The sequence below is a fragment of the Anolis carolinensis genome, unplaced genomic scaffold, assembly GCF_035594765.1.
Source record: "Anolis carolinensis isolate JA03-04 unplaced genomic scaffold, rAnoCar3.1.pri scaffold_15, whole genome shotgun sequence".
Classification (NCBI taxonomy): Eukaryota; Metazoa; Chordata; class Lepidosauria; order Squamata; family Dactyloidae; genus Anolis; species Anolis carolinensis.
In genome coordinates this window covers 2,321,491-2,343,990 of record NW_026943826.1, presented here as the reverse complement: position 1 = coordinate 2,343,990, position 22,500 = coordinate 2,321,491, and the positions used below count along the sequence as shown (strand labels likewise).

The 22,500-nt window shown below is 43.2% G+C and overlaps 2 protein-coding genes across 8 annotated transcripts in view; both read left to right on the top strand.

The window, feature by feature from the left end:
• The window catches only part of pax7 (paired box 7), a 250,119-nt gene that overhangs the window by 116,706 nt on the left and 110,913 nt on the right, over positions 1-22,500 (top strand). The window lies entirely within an intron of this gene.
• On the top strand, positions 1,455-4,083 carry LOC134294507 (uncharacterized). Its single transcript, XM_062965881.1, has 2 exons — positions 1,455-2,215; positions 2,324-4,083. The coding sequence occupies exon 1, from the start codon at positions 1,456-1,458 to the stop codon at positions 1,987-1,989; it is 534 nt and encodes a 177-aa protein (XP_062821951.1). The 5' UTR covers position 1,455; the 3' UTR covers positions 1,990-2,215; positions 2,324-4,083.

Sequence of the window (22,500 nt, the reverse complement as noted above, 5' to 3'; positions counted from 1 at the left end):
TTGTCCAACGAGAAAGAACAGGAGAGGAGAGAAGAGAAGGGAAGATAGATGGATGGATGAAATAAAGATGGATAGATAGATGTATGGATAGATGGAAAGATGGATAGATAGATAGATAGATAGATAGATAGATAGATAGATAGATAGATAGATAGAAGGCCCTATCCACTTGCTTGTCCAATATGCCATTGCTTTCTGGCCACAAACAATTCTGTGCAAAATTTTCATAGAATGAGAAAGAACAGGAAAAGTTTGGATGGATAGATGGATGGATGGATGAATATACAGATGGATGGAAATAAAGATAGATAGATTGCCCTGTTCTCTTGCTTGTCCAATATGTCATTGCTTTCTGACCCAAAAGCAATCTTGTGCGAATTTTTTGTACAACGAGAAAGAACAGGAGAGAAGAGATGGGAAGATAGATAGGTAGATAGATAGATGGATGGATGGAAATAAAGATAGATAGATAGATAGATGTATGGAGAGATGGAAAGAAATAAAGATAATCGCCCTATCCACTTGCTTGTCCGATATGCCATTGCTTTCTGGCCAGAAACAATTCTGTGTGAAATTTTCGTAGAACGAGAAAGAACAGGAGAGAAGGGAAGATGGATAGATAAACGCATAGATGGATGGAAAAAATAAAGATAGAGAAATAGATGGATGGATAGATAGATTCATAGAATCCTAGAGTTGGAAGAGACCTCATGAGCTATCCAGTCCAACCCCATTCTGCAAAAAAGCAGGAAAATCACATTCAAAGCCCCCCGACAGATGGCCATCCAGCCTCTGTTTGAAAACCTCCAAAGAAGGAACCTCCACCACACTCCGGAGCAGGGAGTTCCACTGCTGAACAACTCCCTCTCACAGTGAGGAAGTTCTTCCTCATGTTCAGGTGGAATCTCCTCTCCTGTCATTTGAAGCCCTTGTTCCATTGCGTCCTAGTCTCCAGGGCATCAGAAAGGAAGCCTGTTCCCTCCTTGCTATGAGATGGAAGAGGAGATGGAGATGGAGATGGAGGTGGAGGAGAAGATAGAGATGGAGAAGGAGATGGGAATGGGGAAGGAGAAGGAGATGGAGGAAGAGATGGAAGAGAAGATGGAGATGGAGGTGGAGGAGAAGATAGAGATGGAGAAGGAGAAGAAGGAGATGGAGGAGGAGATGGAGATGGAGGAAGAGATGGAAGAGAAGATGGAGGTGGAGGTGGAGGAGAAGATAGAGATGGAGATGGAAGAGATGGTTGAGATGGAGGAGGAGATGGAGATGGAGAAGGAGAAGGAGAAGAAGGAGATGGAGGAGGAGATGGAGATGGAGGAGGAAATGGAGGAGGAGATGGGAATGGGGAAGGAGAAGGAGATGGAGGAAGAGATGGAAGAGAAGATGGAGGTGGAGGTGGAGGAGAAGATAGAGATGGAGATGGAAGAGATGGTTGAGATGGAGGAGGAGATGGAGATGGAGAAGGAGAAGAAGGAGATGGAGGAGGAGATGGAGATGGAGGAGGAAATGGAGGAGGAGATGGGAATGGGGAAGGAGAAGGAGATGGAGGAAGAGATGGAAGAGAAGATGGAGATAGAGGTGGTGGAGGAGATGGAGATGGAGGAGATGGAGGTTGAGATGGAGGAGGAGATGGAGATGGAGAAGGAGAAGAAGGAGATGGAGGAGGAGATGGAGGAGATGGAGGTGGAGGTGGAGATGGAGGAGGAGATGGGGATGGGGAAGGAGAAGGAGATGAAGGAGATGGAGAAGGAGAAGGAGATGGAGGAGGAGATGGAGATGGAGAAAGATGGAAGAGAAGGTGGAGATGGAGGTGGAGGAGAAGATAGAGATGGAGATGGAGGAGATGGAGATGGAGGAGATGGAGGAGTAGATGGGGATGGGGATGGAGATGGAGATGGAGGAGTAGATGGGGATGGGGATGGGGATGGGGATGGAGATGGAGGAGATGGAGGAGATGGAGATGGAGGAGTAGATGGGGATGGAGATTGAGATGGAGGAGATGGATATGGAGATGGAGGAGTTGGAGATGGAGGAGATGGAGATGGAGGAGTTGATGGAGATGGAGGAGATGGAGATGGAGGTTGAGATGGAGGAGGAGATGGAAATGGAGAAGATAGAGATGGAGATGGAGGAGATGGATATGGAGATGGAGGAGTTGGAGATGGAGGAGATGGAGATGGAGGAGGAGATGGAGATGGAGGAGATGGAGATGGAGGTTGAGATGGAGGAGGAGATGGAAATGGAGAAGATAGAGATGGAGATGGAGGAGATGGATATGGAGATGGAGGAGTTGGAGATGGAGATGGAGGAGATGGAGATGGAGATAGAAGGCCCTATTCACTTGCTTGTCCAATATACCCTTGCTTTCTGGCCAAAAACAATTCTGTACGAATTTTTCATAGAACAAGAAAGTACAAGAGAGATGAGAAGATAGATAGATAGATGTATAGATGGATGTAAATAAATAACGATCAATGGATGGATCGCCAAAAAGCAATGTTGTATGAATTTTTCATGCAATGAGAACGAACAGGAAATAAGGGAAAATAGATAGAGAGATGGATACATTGAACGAAAAATAGATAGATAGAACGCCCTATTAAGTTCCTATTAAGAGTAGCCCTGGGAGTCGTAGTTTTACAAGGCCTTTAGCCTCAAAAAGGAGCCCTCGGTGGCGCAACAGGTTAAATCCTTGTGCCGGCAGGACTGCTGACTTGAAGGCTGGGTTGCTGACCTGAAGGTTGCCAGTTCGAATCCAAGCCAGGGAGAGAATCCAAGCCAGAGGTGAGCTCCCTCTGTCAGCTCCAGCTCCCCATCAATCCCAAATTGTATTTTTGGGGCGAGAGGAGTCCTTTGTTCCGCCGACTCATTGAAAGGCCAGGCAGGGAAGAAGAAAGGAAGGAAAAAGGGACGAGTGGAGTGGTATTTATTTATTTCTACGCTTGTTTCCTGGGGCTATTTATATATATATATATATATATATTCCTTCTTCTTCTTCTTTTCTTCTTCTCCTTCTCTCTCTTCTCGTTCCTGCGAGAAGTATTAAAACGCAGCTGGGGACGGAGTTGTCTCCCAGCGTTCGCTCCCGAAATCAAAGCAAACGTGGAAAAAAGAAAAGGGAAAAAAAGCAAAACGATGCATCGTCGCATTTCTGGCGGGGGTGCTTTTCCCTTTTTTGAACCATCATAACAATCAAAACTTTTGAGCCAAAGTTTTGTTGTCTTGTGCGTTTATCCCGGGAGCGTTTCAGGTTACGAATGCAAGCCGAGGATGCGAAGGAACTCTCAAAGTTTTTTTGGGATGTATTTCTTTGGACTTGGGCAAAGGGGCCCTTCAAAGGACATCTAGTCTGACAGTAATAATAATAATAATAATAATAATAATAATAATAATAATAATAATAATAATAATAATAAATATAGTCTTAAAGGCTTCCCAAGCTAAGTCATATTCCTATTATGGGTCCCAATGAAAGCAGAAACATTTACTCAATGGCATTCATTGGACTATGTGCAAAGGGGCCCTTCAAAGGACATCTAGTCTGACAATAATAATAATAATAATAATAATAATAATAATAATAATAATAATAATGTCTTAAAGGCCTTCCAAACAAAGACATGTTCCTATTATGGGTCCCAATGAGAGCAGAACCGTTGAATCAATGGCATTCACTGGACTATATGCAAAGGGGTCCTTCAAAGGACATCTAGTTTGACCTTAATAATAATAATAATAATAATAATAATAATAATAATAATAATAATAATAATACAGTCTTAAAGGCATCCTAGGCTATTACCTATTCTCATTCTGGGCCATTGACTCAATGGCATTCATTGGACTATGTGCAAAGGGGCCTTTTAAAGGACATCTAGTCTGACCTTAATAATACTAATAATACTAATACTAATACTAATAATAATAATAATAATAATAATAATAATACAGTCTTAAAGGCATCCTAGGCTTTTACCTATTCTCATTCTGGGCCATTGACTCAATGGCATTCATTGGACTATGTGCAAAGGGGCCCTTTAAAGGACATCTAGTCTGACCATAATAATAATAATAATAATAATAATAATAATAATAATAATAATAATAATAATAAATATAGTCTTAAAGGCCTCCCAAGCCAAGACCTATTCCTATTATGGGTCCCAATGAAAGCAGAACCATTGAATCAATGGCATTCATTGGACTATGTGCAAAGGGACCCTTCAAAGGACATCTAGTCTGACAATAATAATAATAATAATAATAATAATAATAATAATAATAATAATAATAATAATGTCTTAAAGGTCTTCCAAACCAAGACGTGTTCCTATTCTGGAACCCAGTGAGAGCAGAATCGTTGACTCAATGGCATTCATTGGACTAGTCTGACCATAATAATAATAATAATAATAATAATAATAATAATAATAATAATAATAATACAGTCTTAAAGGCCTCCCAAGCTAAGACCTATTCCTATTATGTGTCCCAATGAGGGGAGAACTCAATGGCATTCATTGGACTATGTGCCAAGGGGTCCTTCAAAGGACATATAGTCTGACCTTTATGACCTTGGGAGGCCTTTAAGATTATATCATGATGATGATGATGATGATGATTATATTGTCTTAAAGGCCTCCCAAGCTAAGACCTATTCCTATTATGGGTTTCAACGAAAGCAGAATCATTGAATCAATGGCATTCATTGGACTATATGCAAAGGGGTCCTTTAAAGGACATCTAGTCTGACCATAATAATAATAATAATAATAATAATAATAATAATAATAATAATAATAATAATAATAATAATATAGTCTTAAAGACCTCCCAAGCTCAGACCTGTTACCATTCTGGGTCCCAATGAGATCAGAACCATTGAATCGATGGCATTTTCTGGCAAAGTCAGTATAGCATCAATGGGTCAATAGACACCATCTTCCTATTGTTTCAGCCTAGAATCGCATTGGCCTTTTTTGCCGCTGCATTACACTCTCGGCTCATGTTCAACTTGTGGCTTAATAAGATCCATAGATCCCTTTCAATGGACTATTTTCAAGACAAGTCTATATCAGTGCACTGGATTGTATTGCCATCACTCTATATCCCATCACTCTATATCCCATCACTCTAGATCCCATCACTCTATATCCTTGTTGCATTGAGGTATTTTGCAATATTAGTATTTGATGCATCGGCCGACGAAATGTGAAACCTGGATTGGAATAGACTCCGAACCCATCCTATATCAGTGCATTGTATTGCCATCACTATAGATCCCATCACTCTATATCCTTGTTGCATTGAGGGATTTTTCAATATTAGTATTTGATGCATCGGCTGACGAAATGTGAAATGTGGATCGGAATGGGCTCCGAATCCATCCTATATCAGTGCATTGCATTGTATTGCCATCACTCTAGATCCCATCACTCTATATCCCATCACTCTATATCCCATCACTCTATATCCCTCTGAACCCATCCTATATCAGTGCATTGCATTGTATTGCCATCACTCTATATCCCATCACTCTATATGCCATCACTCTATATCCCATCACTCTAGGTCCCATCACTCTAGATCCCTCTGAACCCATCCTATATCAGTGCATTGCATTGTATTGCCATCACTCTATATCCCATCACTCTATATCCCTCCGAACCCATCCTATATCAGTCCATTGCATTGTATTGCCATCACTCTAGATCCCATCACTCTAGATCCCATCACTCTATATCCCATCACTCTATATCCCATCACTCTATATCCCTCCGAACCCATCCTATATCAGTGCATTGCATTGTATTGCCATCACTCTAGATCCCATCACTCTAGATCCCATCACTCTATATCCCATCACTCTAGATCCCATCACTCTAGATCCCATCACCCTATATCCCTCCGAACCCATCCTATATCAGTGCATTGCATTGTATTGCCATCACTCTATATCCCATCACTCTATATCCCATCACTCTATATCCCTCCGAACCCATCCTATATCACTGCATTGTATTGTATTGCCATCACTCTATATCCCATCGCTCTGTATCCTTGTTGCATTGAGGTATTTTGCAATATTAGTATTTGATGCATCAGCTGACGAAATGTGAAACGTGGATCGGAATGGGCTCCAAACCCATCCTATATCAGTGCATTGCACTGTATTGCCATCACTCTAGATCCCATCACTCTAGATCCCATCACTCTAGATCCCATCACTCTATATCCCATCACTCTATATCCCTCCGAACCCATCTTATATCAGTGCATTGCATTGTATTGCCATCACTCTAGATCCCATCACTCTAGATCCCATCACTCTATATCCCATCACTCTATATCCCTCCGAACCCATCCTATATCAGTGCATTGCATTGTATTGCCATCACTCTAGATCCCATCACTCTAGATCCCATCACTCTATATCCCATCACTCTATATCCCATCACTCTATATCCCTCCGAACCCATCCTATATCAGTGCATTGCATTGTATTGCCATCACTCTAGATCCCATCACTCTAGATCCCATCACTCTAGATCCCATCACTCTATATCCCATCACTCTATATCCCTCCGAACCCATCCTATATCAGTGCATTGCATTGTATTGCCATCACTCTAGATCCCATCACTCTAGATCCCATCACTCTATATCCCTCCGAACCCATCCTATATCACTGCATTGCATTGTATTGCCATCACTCTATATCCCATCACTCTGTATCCTTGTTGCATTGAGGTATTTTGCAATATTAGTATTTGATGCATCAGCTGACGAAATGTGAAACGTGGATCGGAATGGGCTCCAAACCCATCCTATATCAGTGCATTGCACTGTATTGCCATCACTCTAGATCCCATCACTCTAGATCCCATCACTCTAGATCCCATCACTCTATATCCCATCACTCTATATCCCTCCGAACCCATCTTATATCAGTGCATTGCATTGTATTGCCATCACTCTAGATCCCATCACTCTAGATCCCATCACTCTATATCCCATCACTCTATATCCCTCCGAACCCATCCTATATCAGTGCATTGCATTGTATTGCCATCACTCTAGATCCCATCACTCTAGATCCCATCACTCTATATCCCATCACTCTATATCCCATCACTCTATATCCCTCCGAACCCATCCTATATCAGTGCATTGCATTGTATTGCCATCACTCTAGATCCCATCACTCTAGATCCCATCACTCTAGATCCCATCACTCTATATCCCATCACTCTATATCCCTCCGAACCCATCCTATATCAGTGCATTGCATTGTATTGCCATCACTCTAGATCCCATCACTCTAGATCCCATCACTCTATATCCCTCCGAACCCATCCTATATCACTGCATTGCATTGTATTGCCATCACTCTATATCCCATCACTCTGTATCCTTGTTGCATTGAGGTATTTTGCAATATTTGTATTTGATGAATCGGCTAAAGAAATGTTAAACCTGGATCGGAATGGGCTCCGAACCCATCTTATATCAGTGCATTGCATTGTATTGCCATCACTCTATATTCCATCACTCTAGATCCCATCACTCTATAGCCTATCACTCTGTATCCTTGTTGTACTGAGGCATTTTGCAATATTAGAATTTGATGCATTGGCTGACGAAATGTGAAATGTGGATCGGAATGGGCTCCGAACCCATCCTATATCAGTGCATTGCATTGTATTGCCATCACTCTAGATCCCATCACTCTATATCCCATCACTCTAGATCCCATCACTCTAGATCCCATACTCTATATCCTTGTTGCATTGAGGTATTTTGCAATATTAGTATTTGATGCATCGGCTGACGAAATGTGAAACCTGGATTGGAATGGACTCCGAACCCATCCTATATCAGTGCATTGTATTGCCATCACTCTAGATCCCATCACTCTATATCCCATCACTCTATATCCTTGTTGCATTGAGGTATTTTGCAATATTAGTATTTGATGAATCGGCTAAAGAAATGTTAAACCTGGATCGGAATGGGCTCCGAACCCATCTTATATCAGTGCATTGCATTGTATTGCCATCACTCTAGATCCCATCACTCTATAGCCTATCACTCTGTATCCTTGTTGTACTGAGGCATTTTGCAATATTAGAATTTGATGCATTGGCTGACGAAATGTGAAATGTGGATCGGAATGGGCTCCGAACCCATCCTATATCAGTGCATTGTATTGCCATCACTCTAAATCCCATCACTCTGTATCCTTGTTGTGTTGGGGCATTTTGCAATATAAGTCAAGGAGACTTTGTTGCATCGGCCGACCAAATGCGAAACCTGGACCAGAACGGGCTCCGAACCCAATAGACGGCAATGCCCCGAGGTGAAGCAGTGCCAAGTCTATTTAATCTACTGAATGCAAGTTTGTGAGATTTTGCCAACCCGAAGCCGCCGGTCCCTTTTCTGCCCATCCGGCTCCACTTAAAGCGATGTACCTTCCAGTGCGTGGAAAAGAAGGGGATCCGGGGCGTTGGAAATGCTTTAGATATGGAAATGCCGGCCAGTTGTTTATGATTTTCCGTCCCTGCCCCGTAACCCGAACCTGATGGAGGCAACAAAGGTCCTCCCAGCTCCGAAAGGGCTGGAGCCACGCCAGGCCCCGTGGAAGGAAGGGATTTCCATAAAATGGGGGGGACGGGGGGGACACCAGAGGAAAGAGGGCCTTTGTTGGTCCCCGAACAATTGGGTCTCTATGTACACATGAGATTTTATATATATATTAGACATGTCCAAAAAATCGTTTTGAATCGTATATCGGAATTATTTCGGATTATTCTCGCTTTTTTGATACGCATTCTGAGACATTGTCTCACAGCGCAACCTGCAATGTAATTCGAACCATTGTTGGCCCATTCTCTAATTGTCTCTTAATGTTTCATTAATTTTCCCCCCCAAAAAAATGTTTTTAAATATATTTTTTAAAATATTTTTTAAATTATTTGTTTCTGCAACCTACCTCGAATGGGAGCTTATTTGCAATAATAAGGTGTGAAGCAGTCAGGCTTTGAAGCTGCAAGGCTATTCAAATTGCCCAACAGAGGAGTCCCCTAGGTATGAAGCAGCCAGGCTTTGAAGCTGCAAGGTCACTCCTTGGAAAGTGATGAGTATTGTGGCCAAATTTGGTGTGATTTGACCCAGTGGTTTTGTTGTTAACTCAGTCCTAATTATGCACATTACATTTTTATATATATATATATATATATATATATATATATATATATATATATAGTATTGAAGTTGGCCAACAATGGATTCCCCTAGGTATGAAGCAGCCAGGCTTTGAAGCTATGAGGCTATTCAATGGTAATCAAATTGGCCAACAATGGAGTCCCCTATGTATGAAGCAGCCAGGCTTTGAAGCTGCAAGGCTATTCAATAGTATTCAAGTTGGCCAACAATGGAGTCCCCTGGGTATGAAACAGCCAGGCTTTGAAACTGCAAGGCTATTCAGTGGTATTCAAGTTGGCCAACAATGGAGTCCGCTAGATATGAAGCAGCCAGGCTTTGAAGCTGCAAGGTCACTCCTTGGAAACTGATGAGTATTGTGGCCAAATTTGGTGCAATTTGGCCCAGTGGTTTTGTTGTTAACTCGGTCCTAATTATGCACATTACATTGTTATATATATAGATATGCTTTCAAATTGGCCAACAATGGATATGAAGCAGCCAGGCTTTGAAGCTGCAAGGTCACTCCTTGGAAAGTGATGAGTATTTTAGTAGCTAAGTAGATAGATAGATAGATAGATAGAGCGATAGAGAGAGTGATAGAGCGATAGAGGTAACTAAGTAGAGAGGTAGATAAGTAGATAAAGAGAGAGTGATAGTGATAGTAGGGAAAAAAAACAATTTTCCTGGTTCCTGGAAGACAAATAATAAATAAACAGTTTATTAAAATAGTTTTATTTACTAATTTTTAATTAATTTATTGCCTTCCAGGACCCAGGAAAGTCCTTTTCCAAAATAGGAAGTGAGCAAGGCATCACTTCCATTCACTTCCTCATATAATAATAATAATAATAATAATAATAATAATAATAATAATAATAATAATAATAATAATTCATATAATAATAAACTACTACTAATAATAATTATTATTCTTTATTAATAATTTTAATTAATACATAAATAAAACTTTAGTCTGTCTTCCAAACATGATTGAAACATATCCGGAAACCCCTAAAATCCTTTACTCCAAAGGCCATACGAAACAACCCGAAGGGCCACAAATGGACCGCGGGCCACGATTTGCCCACATGATCCTGAATGGACCGGTTGTGTGATGCGGCAACGCAAAAAGCCAATGTGATCTTGGGCTGTGCCTGGACCCAAACCCTTCTTTCCTTTTGTCCGCTCGCCGCGGCTTAATATGTAGCACTAATTAAGAAATAAGTCGCTTGGCCGGTTCCGCGGCAATCATTTAGCCGCGTTTACTAACCACGGTTGGCTGCCTCCCGAACCGTCATTAGACCACGCTCGTTACGGGCAGAAAATTTCTCGTTTTCTGCTCCTCGTCGGCCTCGCCCTGCCATCGCGGCTCGGCATTATTTCTAAATTTGCACTCGCACAATGCCCATAAACCCGCTCCCAGAGTGTTGCGAATCAGAAATTTGTCCAGGCGGAGAGGGTTTTTTTCTTTCTCTTTTGCCGCCCTCCGTCGGCCGAGACCCCGAAACAGATCGATCCATAATGAGCAAAACAGCAGGAATCCCTCTGCAACTCGTTGCATCTACAGTGTTGAATGAAAGGGACTCAAGAACATACTGCAAGTCGCTTCTGGTGTGAGAGAATTGGCCTGTCTTCCCTAGAGATTTGCAGGATTTTTCAGAGGCAACCCTGATGGAATCGTTCCAGAAGTTGAGTCTGTAGACTGTACATATTTTGCAGGCGTAGAACAGGGTTGGGAGGGGAATAGCTTTATAAACAAGCACCTTGGTCTCCCTACGGATGTCCCGATCCTCAAATACTTCATTTGTAGAAATGCTGCACTCGCAGAGCTCAGGCAGTGTTGTGTTTCAGTGTCAATGTTGACTTTTGTGGAGAGGTGGCTGCCAAGAGAGCAGAAATAGTCAACTTTTTCTGACATATTCCTGGCCTTGCAGAGGGATTGGCTGGTGCCTTTTGCTAGAAGAGCATTCATTCGGAAGATTGCTGCACTTGCAGAGCTCAGGCGGTGTTGTATTTCAGTGTCAACGTTGACTTTTGTGGAGAGGTGGCTGCCAAGAGAGCAGAAATAGTCAACATTTTCTGACATATTCCTGGCCTTGCAGAGGGATTGGCTGGTGCCTTTTGCTGGAAGAGCATTCATTCGGAAGAATGCTGCACTCGCAAAGCTCAGGTGGTGTTGTATTTCAGTGTCAATGTTGACTTTTGTGGAGAGGTGGCTGCCAAGGGAGTGGAAATAGTCAACATTTTCTGACATATTCCTGGCCTTGCAGAGGGATTGGCTGGTGCGTTTTGCTGGAAGAGCATTCATTCGGAAGATTGCTGCACTTGCAGAGCTCAGGCGGTGTTGTATTTCAGTGTCAACGTTGGCCTTTCTGGAGAGGTGGCTGCCAAGGGAGTGGAAATGCTCAACATTTTCTAACATTACACCATTAAGCTGTATTCCTGGCCTTGCAGAGAGATTGGCACTACGTTATCATCAGCATATTGGAGTTCTATAACAGATGTTGTTGTGACTTTATCTCTCCATTCACCCAATATCCCATCTATCTATCTATTCATCCAATATATCTGTCTAAATGCCTATCTATCTATCTATCTATCTATCTATCTATCTATCTATATCTATCCCTCCATCCATCCAATATCATATCTATCCATCCATCCATCCAATATACCTTCCATCTATCTATTAAATCAGTATGTCTGTCTGTCTATCTATTTAATCTATCTCTCCATCCAATATCCCATCTATCTATTTATCTAATATATCTGTCTGTATGCCTATCTATCTGTCTATCTATCTAATCTATCCCTCCATCCATCCAATATCATATCTATCCATCCATCCATCCATCCATCCAATATACCTTCCATCTGTCTATTCAATCAATATGTCTGTCCATCTATCTATTTAATCTATCTCTCCATCCATCCAATATCATATCTATTCATCCAATGATCTATTCATCCAATGTATACGTCTGTCTGTATGCCTATCTATCTATCTATCTATCTATCTATCTATCTATCTAATATCCATCCATCCATCCATCCATCCAATATCTATCAATATCTATCTATCTATCTATCTATCTATCTATTCAATCAATATGTCTGTCTATCTATCTAATCTATTCCTCCATCCTCCATCCCTTCATCCAATAAATCTATTCCTCCATCCATCCATCCATCCATCCAATATCTATCAATATCTATCTATCTATCTATCTATCTATCTATCTATCTATTCAATCAATATGTCTGTCTATCTATCTAATCTATTCCTCCATCCTCCATCCCTTCATCCAATAAATCTATTCCTCCATCCATCCATCCATCCATCCAATAAATCATCTCTCCATCCATCCATCCATCCACCCATCCAATAAATCATCTCTCCATCCATCCATCCATCCATCCATCCATCCATCCATCCATCCATCCATCCATCCAATATATCTATCTACCTACCGATCTATTCAATATATTTACCCTTTGATCTATCTATCTATCATATCCATCCATCCAGTATATTTATTTAATTATCTATATAAAGTCTTGAGCTGCTGAACTTGCTGACCGAAAGGTTGGCGGTTCGAATCCGGGGAGCGGGGTGAGCTCCCGCTGTTAGCCCCAGCTTCTGCCAACCTAGCAGTTCGAAAACATGCAAATGTGAGTAGATCAATAGGTACTGCTCCGGCGCTCCTATGGCCACATGACCTAGGAGGTGACTACGGACAACGCCGGCTCTTCGGCATAGTAATGGAGATGGTGCCCCAGATGCACAAAACTTGAAAGCATGAGGCAAAAATATCCCTTGGAAAACCTTGATGGCGAAAGGAAGGATCTGCCAGAAGGTCAAGATGGACCTCCTGATGCCACCAAACCCCAATCCAATTGGTCCAGGATTCCTGTGATCCGGTATCATCCATTGTCTATGCAGATGATGAGTTTGCGTCTTCCCATAAGACCTTTCGAAAGGATGGGCCACACAACTATACACTTGTAAACCATCTCATCATAGATTAGGTTCTCATCCTGGGTTCCCCAGATGTTTTTGGCCTACAACTCCCAGAAATCCCAACCAGTAGACCAGCTGTTGGGATTTCTGGGAGTTGAAGGCCAAAAACATCTGGTTGAGAACCACTGCCCTAGATCTTGGACCTTGGAAGTCAACACCCACCCAATCTCTTGGCCAATCGTTGCCTTCCAACCATTGACTTGTTGGATCCCAACCAGAAAGCCATTCATTCGAATGCAGCTATTATGGAAACCATCTCCCAAATCTTTGGTGCTGATGACACCATCCTTTGATAGAGTGTCTAAGCCAAACTACAACTCCCGGGATTCCATAGCATCATCTCCCACCCAATCTCTTGCCCAACTGTTGCCTTGTTGGATCCCATGACCAACGAGAAGGCCATTGATGGTTTCTTCAGCTACTGAAGAAACCATCTCCCCAATCTTTGGCGGAGATGTTGCCCTTGAAGGAGCATCAAGGCCAAACTATAACTCCCAGGATCCCATAGCCTCATCCCCCACACAATCTCATCTCCAAGCTACAACTCCCATGATTCCATAGCATCATCTCCCACCCAACCTCTTGCCCAACTGTTGCCTTGTTGGATACCATGGCCAACGAGAAGGCCGTTGATCCTAATAGGGCTTATTGAGGAAACCATCTCCCCAATCTTTTTAATGGCACTAGAGCGTTGGAGAAGATACCCTTTGAGGGAGCATCAAAGCCAAGCTATAACTCCCAGGATCCCATAGCATCATCTCCTGCCCAATTTGTTGCCCAACCATTGCCTTGTTGGATCCCATGACCCATGAGAAGACCGTTGAAGGATTCCATAGCACCATCTCCCACCCAATCTCTTGCCCAACCGCCTTGTTGGATCCCATGGACAATGAGAATACAGCTGTTGAGGAAACCATCTCCCCAATCTTTGGAGAAGGTGATGTTACCCTTTGAGGGAGCATTAAAGCCAAACTATAACTCCCAGGATCCCATAGCCTCATATCCCACACAATCTCATCCCCAAGCTACAACTCCCAGGATTCCATAGCATCATCTCTCACTCAATCTGTTGCCCAACTGTTGCTTTGTTAGATCCCATGGCCAACGAGAAGGCCGTTGATCGTAATGCAGCTGTTGAGGAAACTATCTCCCCAATCTTTAGAGAAGGTGATGTTACCCTTGAAGGAGCATCAAGGACAAACTATAACTCCCAGGATCCCATAACATCATCTTCCACCCAATCCCTTGCCCAACCATTGCCTTGTTGGATCCCATGGCCAACAAGAAGGCCATTGATCCTAATAGGGCTATTGAGGAAACCATCTCCCCAATCTTTGGAGGAGGTGATGTTACCCTTTGAGGGAGCATCAAAGCCAAACTATAACTCCCAGGATCCCATAGCCTCATCTCCCCCACAATCTCATCTCCAAGCTACAACTCCCAGGATCCCATAGCATCATCTCCCACCCAATCTCTTGCCCAACCACTGCCTTGTTGGATCCCATGGACAATGAGAATACAGCTGTTGAGGAAACCATCTCCCCAATCTTTGGAGAAGGTGATGTTACCCTTTGAGGGAGCATCAAAACCAAACTATAACTCCCAGGATGCCATAGCCTCATCTCCCACACAATCTCATCTCCAAGCTACAACTCTCAGGATTCCATAGCATCATTTCCCACCCAATCTCTTGCCCAACCATTGCCTTCTTGGATCCCATGGCCAACGAGAAGGCCATTGATCCTAATTCAGCTACTGAAGAAACCATCTCCCCAATCTTTGGAGAAGGTGATGTTGCCCTTGAAGGAGCATCAAGGACAAACTATAACTCCCAGGATCCCATAGCCTCATCTTCCACCCAATCCCTTGCCCAACCATTGCCTTGTTGGATCCCATGGCCAACAAGAAGGCCATTGATCCTAATAGGGCTATTGAGGAAACCATCTCCCCAATCTTTGGAGAAGGCAACATTGTGCTTTGAGGGAGCATCAAAGCCAAGCTACAACTCCCAGAATCCCATAGCATCATCTCCCACCCAATCTCTTGCCCAACCACTGCCTTGTTGGATCTCATGAAAAATGAGAATACAGCTGTTGAGGAAACCATCTCCCCAATCTTTGGAGAAGGCAACATTGTGCTTTGAGGGAGCGTCAAAGCCAAACTATAACTCCCAGGATCCCATAGCATTATCTCCCACCCAATCATTTGCCCAACCACTGCCTTGTTGTATCCCATGGCCAATGAGAATACAGCTGTTGAGGAAACCATCTCCCCAATCTTTGGAGAAGGTGATGTTGCCCTTGAAGGAGTATCAAGGACAAACTATAACTCCCAGGATCCCATAGCCTCATCTCCCACACAATCTCTTCTCCAAGCTACAACTCCCAGGATTCCATAGCATCATCTCCCACCCAACCTCTTGCCCAACCACTGCCTTGTTGGATCTCATGGACAATGAGAATACAGCTGTTGAGGAAACCATCTCCCCAATCTTTGGAGAAGACAACATTGTTCTTTGAGGGAATGTCAAAGCCAAGCTACGAGGCCAAGGAATCCATAGCAGTTAAAGCGGTGCCAAAGTGCATCCATTCCGTCATGTAGACGAACCCTGAGGATGGGAACCTGGGAATCCTGGAATTGATCCCATTGGAAGGAATGTGGAGACCCGTCTCCGCCGTTCCTCCACTTTTGTGCGGAGGCCCCGACCCCCTTCCCTTCCCTCCCCATCCTCCCGAGGGTCTTCCCCCCAAAAGCTCTTAATATTCAAGCCGCCCCTCCATCCCGATCTCCCTCCGGCCTGTCAGCGCCCCATTCAGCCTCCGAAGGCCCCCTAAGGTGCCTGTCCAGGCCCTTCTAAAGAGATCAGCCCCAAAAGGGACTCCCTGCTGCTTTGTGTCGAAGGTGAAAACAATGCGGACGGGGACAGGGCTGATGAAGGGCCCCGGAGCGCAGGGGTATCTTTCTTTTCACTCCTCGCCCCAATTCTTCTTTCTGTCACTTCCATTCTCTCCTCCTTCCCTTTCTTCCCTGGGAAGGGGAGCCACGCCAAGGGGTTCGGTCTCACCCTCCAAGTCCTTTCTTAAGACTCTTTTTTCCCTTTTTAATGGCACTAGAGCGTTGGAGAAGAGTTCTGCGGATCCCCATAAATAGCCGAAACTTTCCCTAGAAGCCATGGGTGCATCTATGCTGTGGGCTGAATGTGGTTGGCATGGCTCCGTGCAGTAGTTTTTCGAGTTCTTTGGCCTTACTTCAGACGAAGGAACGGGCAAAACCGCCTTTCTTAAGCAAGAAAATTCATGGGGTCAACAAGACAAGTCGATAGGCAACATGGAGGCATGTAGACACAAGAAGTTTGTTCTTGGTTCCTTTCCCCAAATGTCCAAAACATGGGGAAAAGGACCTTTGAGGATCATCATTCCATAGTTGAAGGACTCTGGGAGAGGCAGTCAAAAAGAAGTATCTTAGTCCATATGACCTCCATGAACCTACAGGCTCCAAACAGGTCTTCAGATTCATGGGGTCACCATTAATCAACAGGTGACTTGAAAATACATGGATCTTGAAGACCTCCATGAACCTACAGGCTCCAAACAGGTCTTCAGATTCATGGGGTCACAATTAATCAACAGGTGACTTGAAAATACATGGATCTTGAAGACCTCCATGAACCTAAAGGCTCCAAACAGGTCTTCGAATTCATGGGGTCACCATTAATCAACAGGTGACTTGAAGGTTCATGAATCTTGAAGACCTCTATAGGCCTTCAAGACAGATAGATCTTGGAGACCAAGATAGACCTTCAAGACTCAGGTAAACGTTCAAAACTCAGGTAGACCTTTAAGACCCAGGTAGACCTTCAAGACTAAGGTAGACTTTTGAGAACTAAATAGACATTCAAATTTATAGAGTCACCATTAGTCAACAGGTGACTTGAAGGTACATGGAACTTGACTCCATGGACCTCCATAGGCCTTCAAGATCCAGATAAGCCTTTAAGACTCAGGTAGACCTTCGAGATCCAGAAAGACTGAGACACATATAGATCCTTGAAACCCACCTACACCTTCAAACCCCAGATAAACCTTCAAGACCCAGAAAGGCCTTTAAATTTATGGGATCACCATTAGTCAGCAAGTGACTTGAAGGTACATGGATCTCGAAGACCTCCATAGGCCTTCAAGACCCAGGAAGACCTTCAAGACCCAGATAGAACTTCAAGACCTAGATAGGCCTTCAAGACCCAGATAGGCCTAGATAGAACTTTATGAGTTCACCATTAGTCAATGGACAACTTGAAGGTACATGGATCTTGAAGACCTCCATAGGCCTTCAAAACCCAGATAGGCCTGCAGTACTCACACAGACCTTCCAGGTAGGCCCTCAAGACCAAGATAGGCAATCCAGGTAGGCCTTCAAGACCCACATAGACCTTCCAGTAGCCTACAAGATCCAGATAGACCTTCAAGACCCAGGTAGACCTGCAGGTTCATGGGGTTCACCATAAATGACAAGAAAGTACATGGATCTCGAAGACCTCCATAGACCTTCAAGACCCTGATAGGCTTTTAGACTCAGATAGGCCTGAAAATTTATTGGCTCACCATTAGTCAAAAGGCGACTTGAAGGTACATGGATTTCAAAGACCTCCATAGGCCTTCAAGACAGGTCTAGATAGGCCTTGAAGACCCAAATAGACCTTCAAAATCCAGATAGGTTTTCGAGACTCAGATTTATGGGGTCACAATTAGTCAACAGGCAACTTGAAGGTACATGGATCTTGAAGCCCTCCATAGACCTTCAAGATCTAGATAGGCCTTGAAGACCCAGATAGACTTTCAAGACCCAGATAGAATTGCAGATTCATGGGGTCAACAGAAGTCAACAAGAAGGTACATGGATCTCAAAGACCTCCATAGACCTTCAAGACCCAGATAGGCTTTTGAGACTCAGATAGGCCTGAAAATTTATGGGGTCACCATTAGTCAACAGGCAACTTGAAGGTACATGGATCTCGAAGACCTCCATATGTCTCCAGGACCCAGGTAGACCTTGAAGACCCAGGTAGACCTGGAGATTCATGGGGTCAACAGAAGTCAACAAGAAGATACATGGATCTCAAAGACTTCCATAGACCTTCAAGACCCAGATAGGCTTTTGAGACTTAGATAGGCCTTCAAATTTATGGGGTCACCATTAGTCAACAGGCGACTTGAAGGTACATGGATCTTGAAGACCTCCATAGGCCTTCAAGACAAGTCTAGATAGGCCTTGAAGACCCAGATAGACATTCACGACTTAGGTACATCTGCAGGTTCATAGGGTCAACAGAAGTCAACAAGAGACTTGAAGGTACATGGATCTCAAAAACCTCCATAGAACTTCAAGACACAGAGAGGCTTTCAATACTCGGATAGGCCTTCAAATTTATGGAGTCACCATTAGTCAACAGGTGACTTGAAGGTACATGGATCTCAAAGACCTCCATACGCCTTCAGGACCTAGATAGGTCTTGAAGACCCAGGTAGACCTGCAAATTCATGGGGTCAACAGAAGTCAACAAGAAGGTACATGGATCTCAAAGACCTCCATTGACCATCAAGACCCAGATAGGCTTTTGAGACTCAGATAGGCCTAAAAATTTATGGGCTCACCATTAGTCAACAGGTGACTTGAAGGTACATGGATTTCGAAGACCTCCATAGGCCTTCAAGACAGGTCTAGATAGGCCTTGAAGACCCAGATAGACTTTCAAGACCCAGCTAGAACTGCAGATTCATGGGGTCAACAGAAGTCAATAAGAAGGTACATGGATCTCAAAGACCTCCATAAACCATCAAGACCCAGAAAGGCTTTTAGGCCTTAAAATTTATGGGGTCACCATTAGTCAACAGGCGACTTGAAGGTACATGGATCTTGAAGACCTCCATAGGCCTTCAAGACCCAGATAGGCTTTTGAGACTCAGATAGGCCTGAAAATGTATGGGATCACCATTAGTCAACAGGCGACTTGAAGATACATGGATTTCAAAGACCTCCATAGGCCTTCAAGACAAGTCTAGATAGGCCTTGAAGACCCAAATAGACCTTCAAAATCCAGATAGGTTTTCGAGACTCAGATTTATGGGGTCACCATTAGTCAACAGGTGAAGGTACATGGATCTTGAAGACCTCCATAGGCCTTCAAGATCTAGATAGGCCTTCAAGACCCAGGTAGACCTGGAGGTTCATGGGGTCACCATAAGTCAACAAGAGACTTTAAGTTACATAGATCTTGAAGACCTCCATAGGCCTTCAAGACCCAGATAGGTTTTTGAGACTCAGATAGGCCTTCAAATTTATGGAGTCACCATTAGTCAACAGGTGACTTGAAGGTACATGGATCTCGAAGACCTCCATACGCCTTCAGGACCTAGATAGGTCTTGAAGACCCAGGTAGACCTTGAAGACCCAGATAGACCTGCAGATTCATGAGGTCAACAGAAGTCAACAAGAAGGTACATGGATCTCAAAGACCTCCATAGACCTTCAAGAACGAGATAGGCTTTTGAGACTTAGATAGGCCTTCAAATTTATGGGGTCACCATTAGTCGACTTGAAGGTACATGGATTTTGAAGACCTCCATAGGCCTTCGAGACAGGTCTAGATAGGCCTTGAAGATCCAAATAGACCTTCAAAATCCAGATAGGTTTTCGAGACTCAGATTTATGGGGTTACTATTAGTCAACAGGTGACTTGAAGGTGCATGGATCTCGAAGACCTCCATAGGCCTTCAAGACAAGTCTAGATAGGCCTTGAAGACCCAGATAGACCTTCAAGACCCAGGTAGACCTGCAGATTCATGTGGTCAGCAGAAGTCAAGAAGAGACTTGAAGGTACATGGGGATCTTGAAGGCCCACATAGGCAGTGCATAACTATTTCCGGCCCCAAGAGACTCTTGTCTGCAGACATTTGGGTCCAGAGTTTTCTTCGCGGGCAGCCAGATTTCCAAGGTGTTTGCTCCTCCGAAGGCAGCCCTGAAGAACTCTCCACCCGCGAACACGCTCCGGTCCCCAGCTGAGCTCCAAATGGCTTTTCCCCTCCCTCGCTTTCCCCACCTGCTTGGTATTCTCGGGCCACTCGCTTGCTCTCATTCCGCCGGCGCCGAACGCCGAGATTAAAACGCATATCAACGATTACGCGATTGGTTTTTTCGGCGCACGGCTCCACACCGCCGAGCCTTAAACTATGTTAAACTGTAATGAAAAACCCGAGGAGGGAGAAAGGGACGGGTTGGAAAAAGCCGGCGAAATGAATCCTAGAGTTGAGGATATTGTTGTATAGATTTATTGGACAGGCAGGACAGTTTTGTTTCTGAAAATGCTCCTTGGGTCTTTTTTGCACAACTTTGGAGGGTCATAGGGTCCGGGTCAAGATAAATGTGAGGCAGCAGCATGATGCAGCAGCCTAAAAAACCAGTGCGATTGTAGCCTCTAACTAATCAAGAAGTCGCTTCTGATGTTTAACCAAAACCCATCTTTCCTGGAACTCGAGATCATTAGACCTGGATGATGATGATGATGATGATGATGATGATGATGATGATGATGATACAATATGGCAATACAGCAATAACAGCCATAATGGCAATTATTATTATTATTATTATTATTATTATTATTATTATTATTAGGGTTAATAATAATACGATCTGCCAACTGCAAAAGGCCACCTTACTGGGATCTGTACGCATCATCCGAAAATACATCACACAGTCCTAGACACTTGGGAAGTGTTCGACTTGTGATTTTGTGATACGAAATCCAGCATGTCTATCTTGTTTGCTGTGTCATACAATATAATAATAATAATAATAATAATAATAATAATAATAATAATAATAATAATAATAATCTGGCAGAATATGTAAAGCAAAGTGAAGAACCTGCTTTGACTGGTCAAAAATCAGAAACTCCTCAAAGCACAGCAGACAAAAAACCAGTACAAGAAAACCGCACTACAAACTAGAGCTGACAGCTGGCACAACAAAACATTCCAATGAATCATTTGGGCCACATAGTTGTGCCTCTGTTTGTAGTCCGTCTGTGCGATTTTCTTACAGCAGCTGAGGAGATGATCCATGGTTTCGTCGGTTTCCTTGCAGAGTCTGCATTTTGGATCATCAGCTGATTTTTTGATCTTGGCCTTAACTGCATTTGTCCTGATGTCTTGCTCCTGGGCTGCAAGGATCAGGCCTTCTGTCTCCTTCTTCAGGGTCCCATTTGTGAGCCAGAGCCAGGTCTTCTATTATTATTATTATTATTATTATTATTATTATTATTAATGGCCTTTGTCCTGATGTCTTGCTCCTGGGCTGCAAGGATCAGGCCTTCTGTCTCCTTCTTCAGGGTCCCATTCGTGAGCCAGAGCCAGGTCTTCTATTATTATTATTATTATTATTATTATTAATTGCCTTTGTCCTGATGTCTTGCTCCTGGGCTGCAAGGATCAGGCCTTCTGTCTCCTTCTTCAGGGTCCCATTCGTGAGCCAGAGCCAGGTCTTCTATTATTATTATTATTATTATTATTATTATTATTATTATTATTATTAATTGCCTTTGTCCTGATGTCTTGCTCCTGGGCTGCAAGGATCAGGCCTTCTGTCTCCTTCTTCAGGGTCCCATTCGTGAGCCAGAGCCAGGTCTTCTATTATTATTATTATTATTATTATTATTATTATTATTATTATTAATTGCCTTTGTCCTGATGTCTTGCTCCTGGGCTGCAAGGATCAGGCCTTCTGTCTCCTTCTTCAGGGTCCCATTCGTGAGCCAGAGCCAGGTCTTCTATTATTATTATTATTATTATTATTATTATTATTATTATTATTAATTGCCTTTGTCCTGATGTCTTGCTCCTGGGCTGCAAGGATCAGGCCTTCTGTCTCCTTCTTCAGGGTCCCATTCGTGAGCCAGAGCCAGGTCTTCTATTATTATTATTATTATTATTATTATTATTATTATTATTATTATTAATTGCCTTTGTCCTGATGTCTTGCTCCTGGGCTGCAAGGATCAGGCCTTCTGTCTCCTTCTTCAGGGTCCCATTCGTGAGCCAGAGCCAGGTCTTCTCCTTGTCAGCTTTTCCTTCAATTTTGTCAAGGAACTTTCCATGCAATGTTTTGTTGTGCCAGCTGTCAGCTCTAGTTTGTAGTGCGGTTTTCTTGTACTGGTTTTTTATCTGCTGTGCTTTGAGGAGTTTCTGATTTTTGACTTCAATCAAAGCTGGTTCTTCATT

What these genes read in the sequence shown, in the direction of transcription:
- LOC134294507 (XM_062965881.1), top strand. Translation starts at nt 1,456, where the DNA reads ATGGAGAAGGAGAAGAAGGAGATGGAGGAGGAGATGGAGATGGAGGAG.